This window comes from Dasypus novemcinctus, unplaced genomic scaffold (assembly GCF_030445035.2).
Source record: "Dasypus novemcinctus isolate mDasNov1 unplaced genomic scaffold, mDasNov1.1.hap2 scaffold_336, whole genome shotgun sequence".
NCBI lineage: Eukaryota > Metazoa > Chordata > Mammalia > Cingulata > Dasypodidae > Dasypus > Dasypus novemcinctus.
Window position 1 is genome coordinate 90,913 of NW_026688300.1, and position 9,198 is coordinate 100,110.

General features: G+C 71.0%; 1 protein-coding gene across 1 annotated transcript; it reads left to right on the top strand.

Annotated features, from left to right (window-relative positions):
- Positions 1-235: 235 nt before the first annotated feature.
- Positions 236-8,956, top strand: LOC131277712 (laminin subunit alpha-5-like). The gene is made up of 12 exons (XM_058292832.2): positions 236-583; positions 2,672-2,824; positions 3,466-3,583; positions 4,302-4,420; positions 4,506-4,676; positions 4,920-5,017; positions 6,658-6,773; positions 6,948-7,066; positions 7,221-7,311; positions 7,466-7,600; positions 7,773-7,835; positions 8,010-8,956. Exons 1-12 carry the CDS (start codon positions 257-259, stop codon positions 8,027-8,029), a joined length of 1,530 nt encoding a protein of 509 aa, XP_058148815.1. The 5' UTR covers positions 236-256; the 3' UTR covers positions 8,030-8,956.
- The last annotated feature ends 242 nt before the right edge of the window (positions 8,957-9,198 follow it).

Below are 9,198 nucleotides of genomic sequence, written 5' to 3' on the forward strand. Positions count from 1 at the left end.
GGGGCATGCGGGGCGTCCAGAAGCGCCGCCTTCCCTGCCTGGCCGCGGCCCACAGGTGTCCTTCCGGGCGAGGAGGCACCCAAGGAAGGAGGGTTGACACGGCCTGACCCTCCCCCGTGCCCCCGGGCCCCTCTCGGGGTGCGGGGCTCTGGTGTGCGGGCGGGGCCTGACGTCTCGGGCGGAGCCGAACCGGGCCGGGCCGCCGAGCCTAAAACCCGCGAGCTCCCTCCGCGCCGCAGTCCCTGGAGCCAGGAAGATGGCGAGGCCGGGCGCGCGGCGCTGCGCGGGGGGCGCACGGCAGACGGGACCCGCAACGCTGCTGCTGGCGGGGCTGGCGCTGCTGGGACCCGCAACGCTGCTGCTGGCGGGGCTGGCGCTGCTGGGCGCGGCGCGCGCGGCGCGGGAGACCGACTTGAGCCTGCACCCGCCCTTCTTCAACCTGGCGGAAGGGTCCCGCATCGCGGCCACCGCGACCTGCGGCGAGGAGGCCACGCCGCGCGGGACCCCTCGCGCCACCGAGGACCTCTACTGCAAGCTGGTGGGCGGCCCCGAGGCGGGCGGCGACCCCAACCAGACCATCCAGGTGGGCGGGGGCGGGGGATCGCGCCCCCGGCAGGGTGGGGTGAGGGGTCCCCTTCCAGGGCGCTGCGCGGGGCCGGACGGGGATCAGGCTCGCGCCCTCCACGGCCACCCCCGGAGCGCCCTGGGCCAGGGAGCGTCGAGGGGCGGACAGAAGCCTCCGACTCCCAGCCGGGCCCCCACCTCCGCATTTCGGGACGGAGCGGGACCCCAACCCGCCACGCAGCCCGGCCTGGGAGGCGCACACTCTTCGGGGAAGTGGTGCGCGGGGTCCTGGCGACGATTCGCGGGCGGCGATGGGTCCTGACTGCGGCCTGGCGACCAGTCCCCAGAGCCCTAAGTCCCGGGATCTCGGGGACGAGACTTGGCCTCCCCGCGGCTGCCTGTGTGGGGTGCGGGCAGGCTCCGCCTCTCCGCTAATTTTCCTGGTCCTGCCGTGGAATGTGCGGAACACCTTGGGACCCCAACACCTTCCAGGGGGGACCCTGAGGGTCAGGGTGGCAACCAGGGGTTGAAGCTTAGCTCCACTGGTGGTCTAGGGCCTCGGGACCCCCAGGTGGGGGCACTGGGCGGGATCTACCTGGGGTGGAATAGGTGGGGCCCGAGCAAGGGCTCTGTCTCCCGGGGAGTGTCCCCTCCACCCCTGAAGACCTGCTGGGGGGACAGGGACCTGTGGGGGGCAGCCCCCTTCCACTGAGGCGTGGAGGTGGGCTTGGAGTGTGGGATAGGAAAGCGGGCGGGGGACACCTCTGGGCTTGGACTCGGGGACCCCCTGGGGAGCCAGCCCTCCTGGGCTCGGCTCTGCTTGGAGAGCAGAGTCTGCTCAAGAGCTGCCCCCCTTCTCCAGAGGCCACGTCCTGCTCCTCCAGGGACTTGTCCCCACCTTCCAGGAAAGGAGAGGTTGGGAGGGGGAGAGAGTAGCTGGAGAGAGTGGATGAGCTGGCTGGGGCCTCTGAGAAGGAACTGCAGCCTTGAGCTTTTCCAGGGGCTGCGGGAGCAGCGGGGAGTGAGCAGACCTCCACTCCCGAGCAGAGCCCGGCTTGTGGGGCGGGGGCGGGGCAGGAGGAGCCCTGGGAGCTGGGGGGCTGGCGCAGGTGCACCAGGAGGGTCTGCTTCCCCCGAGGTGGGTGAGGGGATGCTGCGGGTGCGGTGGGGCCACCTGGCTGGGGTTTCCTTTGTCCTCAGGTCCCTGGAGCTTCAGGGGGGGGGGGGTCCTGCCCAGGTGGGTCCTCTGGCACCTGGGGCGCTGGGGGGACGAGGCTGGCGTAGGAGGAGGCAGGGCTCCGTGGGCCTGGGCCTTGATTCCCCCTCCCCCACAGCTGGGAGTCCACGGGGAGGTCGTGGGACAGGCCTGGGGGGCAGCAGGGGCCGGCACTGAGTGACCGCTGGGCAAGGGGTGGCCTGAGTCCTGTCCACCCACCGTCCCAGAGTTCACCGTCTGCCAAGAAGAGGCGACAGCACGCGGGAACGGCCCCCTGGGCTCGCAGGCTGCAGGTGTCCTGCAGGGAGTGGCCAGGTGCAGGGAGACCATTGCTAAATGGCCGTGTGACAGTGGACAGGCTCTGAGCCATCGGGCCACCTAGTCTTCCTTGGGGCAGGCGGTGAGGGTGGCAGCTGGGGTCCGAGATGGGGCTCAGCCTGGACAGAGCAGAGGCCGGGGCGGGCCAATGGCGCTGTGCCTGGCCCCGTGTCCCCGCCTCTGTGTGAGCCGTGCCTGCGGCGACGCTTCCATCCCCGCGCACCCCGCTCCAGCCCAGCCCCGTGACCAGCGGGCACAGGTGGTGAGCTGCCCGCGCCCGCTCCTCCTGCCCTGCCGGCCTCCCTCTACCTGGGCATCTCCTGGACGTGCCCGTGTCGGTCCAGACGCCACCTCCTTCGAGGGGCCTCCTCTGATTTGCCCCCGCCCTCCCGTTGTGCCTGTCCCCGACTCTCAGAGCTGATCTTGGGGTCGAGTATGCGTGCAGTCGGTGCTCAATAGGTGCTTGCTGCGCGCCTGGATGTGTGCAGGACGAGGGTCAGCAGATGGGGGGTGCCGGCGGGGCGAAGAGGCCCGAGGCTCGCCCGGGGCCCGCCTGACGCCCCTCCCCCGCAGGGCCAGTACTGCGACATCTGCTCGGCCGCCAGCAGCAACAAGGCGCACCCCGCCAGCAACGCCATCGACGGCACCGAGCGCTGGTGGCAGAGCCCGCCACTCTCCCGCGGCCCGGAGTATAACGAGGTCAACGTCACCCTGGACCTGGGCCAGGTAGGGTTGCCCTTCGCACCCAGCATCACCCGCGCCCGCCACCCCCGTTGGGAAGGACACCCTGGGGGAGGGCCCGGAGCTTGAGGGCGCAGGTGGGCGCAGCGCGCTGTCGTCTGCTGGCGGCATGGGCACGGTGTGCTCGGCCAGGTGCCTTGTTGCCTCAGTATCCCCGTGCAGCGCAGGGAGCGAGGGCTGGGGGGCTCACGGAGACCCCTGGGCAATCCGGGGTGCAGGGTGCCCAGGGCACAGGCTGGGGTGGGGCAGAGTCTGCGAGGCCAGCCCGGGGCCCTGCTGTTTACTGGAGGAATTCCTCTCCGGGAGGCTGCTGCTGGCCGGTGTGGGAGGGGCTGCGGGTGTGCAGGAGGCGGAAGGGGACATTCCTGGGATACCTGTGCCCGTGGCTGAGCGGGCAGGCCCTGCCCCTGGGCGCATCAGCAAGCAGAGGGGCACGTGCCACCTGGCCGCTCACCTGAGGGAGGAGGCACCTGGGACCCCCACCCCTTGGGAAACTCCCAGGTGGTCATCGAGGGGACGGGGCAGCGCCCAGGAGCCCCCGTGCCAACAGCCGCTGGCACGACGGGCTGGCACTGGGGCAGCCGCAGGGACTTGGGACGGGGCTCAGGTGCGTGTCGCGTCCCCAGGTGTTCCACGTGGCCTACGTGCTCATCAAGTTCGCCAACTCTCCGCGGCCGGACCTCTGGGTGCTGGAGCGCTCCAAGGACTTCGGCCGCACCTACCAGCCCTGGCAGTACTTTGCCTGTGAGTCTCCGGGAGGCCTAGGGCCCTGGGGGGCGTCCCTGAGCTCCCTCGAGGTCTCAGGACTTCCATCGCTGCCTCGCGCCCGCTCCTGCACTCACGACCCACCGCAGGGCGCCCCACAGAAGCTGGCACCCAGGCAGCGGAGGCAGCTACTCCCCGACGTGGGCGTGGCTGTCCCAAGGCACAGGGGCAGGAAGCCCAGGCCATCTGTGGCCTCCTCTGCGGGCGTCATGCCCAGTAGCTCCCACCCGCCGGGGGAGAGCCCAAGGCCAGGCGCCCACTCCCGGGGGCTCGGGTGGCACCCACCCTGAGCCTTGCGGGAACGGGGCACCCATGCCCGAGGGGCCGTCTCTAAGAGCAGCTGGGAGCCGTCCCCTTAGGGGACAGCTGAGCCGCCATGGACAGCACTGGGCAGTTGTGGCCAGGGTGGGGTTAGCCGTCACCTCCACTTGTGCCCGCAGGTCGAGCCGGGTACCCAGACGGGGCGGGGCCTGGCTGCTGGGGTGGCCGGGGGCAGCGGGCTTGGCGGGGACAGTTCCCACCTCCCCCAGGCTGTGCTGGGCCCAGGCTCAGGACCTGCCTGGGGTCTCGGGACCCCCGGGCCCCGCCCTCCCCTCCCTCCTCCCCTTCCTCCTCCCCTTCCCCCTTCTTCCCTCTTCTGCCCCTCCTCTGTACTCCAACCTTTCCCCTCCCTTGCCCCCCTCTGCCCCCCCCCCAGCCTCCAAGAGGGACTGCCTGGAGCGGTTTGGGCTGCAGACGCTGCAGCGCGTCACGCGGGACGACGACGTCCTCTGCTCCACCGAGTACTCGCGCATCCTGCCCCTGGAGAACGGCGAGGTGCGCCGGGGTGCGCCGGGGGCGCGGGGGGGCCCCGGGTGTGGGCGCAGGGCCGGCGGCCTCACCCCCCCCGCCCCGCCCGCAGGTCGTGGTGTCCCTGGTGAACGGGCGCCCGGGGTCCACGAACTTCTCCTACTCGCCGCTGCTGCGCGACTTCATCACGGCCACCAACATCCGCCTGCGCTTCCTGCGCACCAACACGCTGCTCGGCCACCTCATGGGCAAGGCGCTGCGCGACCCCACCGTCACGCGCAGGGTGGGCCAGGGGCGCGGGGCCTGGGCTGGGGGCTGGGGGCGCGCGGCCCTAGGGCCCGGGTGGGCGTGCGGGCGGGGCCGGGGGAGCGCGGGCTGGGGGCGCGCAGGGCTGGGCTGGGGGCGCGCGACCCTAGGGCCAGGGCGGGTGGGCGGAAGGGCGCGCAGGTGGGGCTGGGGGCTCGGGGCGGCTCTGCCCGGCCCACGCCCACACCCACGCCCACACCCACACCCACGCGCGCCGCAGTATTACTACAGCGTCAAGGACATCAGCATCGGGGGCCGCTGCGTCTGCCACGGCCACGCCAATGTCTGTGTCGCCCGAGACCCCGCCGACCCGCACAGGTGAGGCCGCCGCTCCTTGCCGCCCCCACCCGCCTGGCCTGGGGAGACCTGGGTCCCAGAGCCCACCGTGGCCCTGGCCTCCACGGGACCCGTGCTGACTGCCCCTCATGCCTCGGTTTCCTCTCCTGCGCTTTGAGGATGGGTCAGGCAGAGCTTGGAGAGGAGGGCAGTGGTGTGCAGCCCCCTGCCCGGACACACGGCTTGGACAGGGCCGTTTGCCCTCATGCTGGACCCCCTAGCCCACGGGCCCTCCACGCAGCCGACGTCCCCAGGGCAGGGGGCTGCGGGCCGCTCGGGCCTGGGCAGCTCCAGAGCAGGCCCCCCCACGTCCTCCTCTACGACCTCCCCCTCCGCTCTCCTCCTGCCCCCTGCCCTCCCCTCCAGCTCTCCCCACCTTCCCGTCCCTCCCTCCCACCTCCTCCTCTCCCTCCCACTTCCTCCCTCCCTCCTTCCCTCCCTCCCTCCTTCCCTCCCACCTCTCTCCCTCCCTCCTTCCCCAGCTCTGTACCAGCCTTTTGCCAAATGCCTGGCTCTGTTCCCAGCACTGGGGACACGGGGGACCCCGGCACAGCCCCGGAGCACCTGTTCTGGGGGAGACAAGCGGAAAACATGCCACCCAGAAGCCTGCAGGGCCCCAGCAGGGCTGGGCACTGTGAGGGTGGTGCCGTGGGCGCAGGGCTGCAGGGAAGGAGCTGCGACCCTGCGACAGGGCGGCCCAAGGGGCTCCCAGCGCCCCCCACCAAACGCCAAGCCCCTCCGCACGGAGCTGGCCCGCTCACCCCCACTTCCTCCCCCCGTTCTCGGGGTCACAGCAGAGCCACGTGAACCCCAGACTCTTCAGATGTGGCCGTGGATCTCTGCAGGGCACGGCCCCCCAGCCACCCCCCTTCTCAGCGCAGGGCCGAGGGCAGCGCAGCCTCGGGCTCTGAGCCGCGCACGGCGAGGGGCCCTGGGAAACCGAGGCCCCGTGGGATGCGCCAGGCGGGGGAGGGGCCGCCCAGGAGCCAAATCGCCCCGAGGAGAGGGGGCCTCGGGGGAGGGGGAGGGGGGGAGGGACGGGGCTGCCCCGCCTGATGGGCGAGCCGCCTCCCCCAGGACCAGGAGCTGCAGCCAGGCTGAGCTCACCCTACCTGCGGGGGGGTCTGGAGGGGAGCCTCTTCCCCAGCCCCACGAGCCCCCTGCCTCCCCCCTCCCCCCGCCCCTAACAGCAGCCCCCACTTCGTGTCCTCACTCAGCCCTGCCCCTGCCTCTGCTCCCTCTTTTCTCCTTCTGGAACTGCCTCTTAACTAGCCCCCTCCCCCCACTCCAGCACCCCTCCCCCCCAGGCCTGGATGCCGCTCCCGCCGCACCCTGTTTGCTTGCACCTGCTGTCCAGGGAGGGCTGGGGCCCTCGGGGCCCATTTCCAAACTGGGACAGAGCTGGGGCACGGGGATGCTGGGCCCAGCCGGCTCTCTCTGCCCGACAGCTGGGGAAACTGAGGCCGGGGAGGGTGGGAGAGCTTGTGCTCGGTGGGGCACTGACCATCCGGCCTGGGAATGAGGGCCCACCACCCTGATGTCTCGGGCCCTGGCCTCCTGGCGGGCCCCCACGGCGGCTGGGTGGGCTCCGTGGAGGTCTCAGCCGCCGGCCGCGCCCCCAGTCTGCAGTGTGCTTGCCAGCACAACACGTGCGGGGGCTCCTGTGACCGCTGCTGCCCCGGCTTCAGCCAGCAGCCGTGGAGGCCGGCCACCCCAGACAGCGCCCACGAGTGCCAGCGTGAGTGCCCGCGGGGGCCCGGGCGGTGGGTGACGGGGGCCGCGGTCCTGGGCCAGCCGTGTCTGGGTCACGCGTGGGCTGCGGGAGGCGGTCGGGGAAGAGCCCGCGTCCCGGGGGCCGACGCGGTGGCCTGGGTCGCATGGGGGGCTGGTAGCTGAGGCCCCTTCCCCATAGCCTGTAACTGCCACGGCCACGCACACGACTGCTACTACGACCCCGAGGTGGCGCGGCGCAACGGCAGCCTGAACCGCGACCTCGAGTACCGCGGCGGGGGCGTCTGCATCGACTGCCAGGTGGGCGGCCGCGGGCTGCGGGGGCTCAGGCGGCCGAGGGGGGGCTCGAGACGGGTGGGCCCCCTGAGCGGGTCGGGTTTGGGGGTAACGGCACGGTCGGGGCACCCCGAGGCAGGGGTGGGTGGTCCTGGACTCAGCAGCCCCCGCCCCCCAGCACCACACCACGGGAGTCAACTGTGAGCGCTGCCTGCCCGGCTTCTACCGCGCCCCCGGCCACGCCCTCGACGACCCCCACGTCTGCCGCCGTGAGCGGGGCCTGCCCGGGTGGGGGCTGGACTGTGGCGTCCACCTGGGTGGGGTGTCCGCCGCCATCCCCCGCCCACATGGGTATCCAGGCTCTGCCCCCCGGGGCCGTCTCCGGGCTCCCTCGGGGTCTCAGGCGTCCGGACCCCGGTGCAGGCTGCAGCTGCGAGTCCAACTTCACCGACGGGACGTGCGAGGACCTGACCGGCCGCTGCCGCTGCCGGCCCAACTTCGCGGGGCAGCGCTGCGACACCTGCGCCCCGGGCTTCGTGGTCTTCCCGCGCTGCCGCTGTGAGTGCCTGCCGGTGCCTGGGGGCCACAGCCCACCCCGAGCCCTGGAGCGTGGCTGCCACGGGGTCCCTGGGGGGCGGGTAGGGCCTGGGGCGCCCCTTTGGGCGTGCGTGGTCGGGGCGCCGGGCCGAGGTCGCCGCACTGACCAGTGCCGCGCGGTGTCTCCCCCCAGCCACGCCTTGGTCTTTTCGCAATGACACTGGGGAGCCGGTGCTGCCGGCAATACTGATTGTCGGTAAGTGTCCCCTGGGGTCTCCTGGGCTGTCCTGCCTTGCAGCCCCTGAAGCTGCCTGCCCGGGGGTGCTCGGGCCAGAGGGGCCACGTTCGAGCCCACGGGGGGGCTCGAGGGGGCTGTCGTTGGCCGTCTTGGGTTTGGCTCTTCTATGCAAACAACACACACTCATTCCAGGATACCAAAAGCCTACATGAGTGTGCCGGAGACACGGAGTCCCCACGTCGCGCACCTGCAGACACACCGCCCACGCCTGGCCCTCGCCACGCACGCGTTTCTCCCAGGCCCACTGTCGCGCACACGGTGTCCACTGCGCTTTCACCCGCCCACCTCCTGCCAGCGTGTCGCTTTGCGGTCTACGGACCTGGCGTTGCTTGTCAGCGCCGCCCTGCGGGAACCGCGTCTTCCAGATTCATAGAATCCCGCCGCCCTGTCCCACCGGCGTCTGGAGCTCCCAACGCAGCCCGCTCCGGCCTGGCCCGCGTGCCCGGTGCGCCCGGCCAGCAGAAGGGCCGCCCTGGCCAGGCCTCACGGCCACGGCCCCCCGGAGCGCGCCCCGGCGCCAGCTCCCCCAGCGCCATCCCCGTGTCGTGGCGAGCCCTCCCCTCTGCCAGCGCAGGTGGCCCGGCGGGCAGGGCCCCACGCCACACCCTGTCGCCCACGACTGCTTCAGGGAGGCGCCCCGTGGCGACAGCGCCCCGGAAGAGGCCCCTACTGGACGGGACCCCAGCGCGAGGAATCACCGCAGGCAGCGACAGCGCCGCGTGACGCCGGCGGCAGCCCCGGCCCACCACCCCCGGGACCTCCCCCGATCATGTACGCCAGGCCGCGCCAGCGCCTCCCAGAGGGGCCCGTCTTGGACCATGCGCGCTCGCGTCTCCTCGAGGGGCCCCGGGTGGGGCTCGGGTCGGGCCCTCTGGGTCTGGTTTTGTAACCCCCCCCGGGTGGTGGGCCACACTGTGCTGCGCCCCAGAGCAGCTTAAACGCCCCAGGAATCGTCTCCCTTAAAAGTTTAACAAAACTCACCTATCAAACCCCGGGGCCCGCGGCTTCTGTCAGGGCAGGTCTTGAACGTCAGGTTCTTGGAAGGCTGTTGCGTTTATTAAAGTTTCTACCTCATCTGAGCTCAGCCTGGGTTGTTGATATTAACATATGGTTTACTTCGTTTAGATTTGTAAACGTGTTAGCATATAATTACGCACAGAAGTGTCACGATTTTTAAATTAATCTCTTTTATTCCTATTATTGTGTATTTTTCTTCTTTTCTTTTTTTAAAACAGAACAGCCAGAGGCTTATTGAAATTACTTTTGGTTTCATTGATAAGATCTGCTGCTGGGGATTCCCAGCTTTCCCCAAAGTGAACTA

Coding starts and splice junctions, on each gene's coding strand:
- LOC131277712 (XM_058292832.2), top strand. CDS start 257: ATGGCGAGGCCGGGCGCGCGGCGCTGCGCGGGGGGCGCACGGCAGACG. Junction 3,584..4,301: donor GCCCTGGCAGTACTTTGCCT/GTGAGTCTCCGG, acceptor CCCCCCCCCCAG/CCTCCAAGAGGGACTGCCTG. Junction 7,836..8,009: donor GCCGGCAATACTGATTGTCG/GTAAGTGTCCCC, acceptor CACTCATTCCAG/GATACCAAAAGCCTACATGA.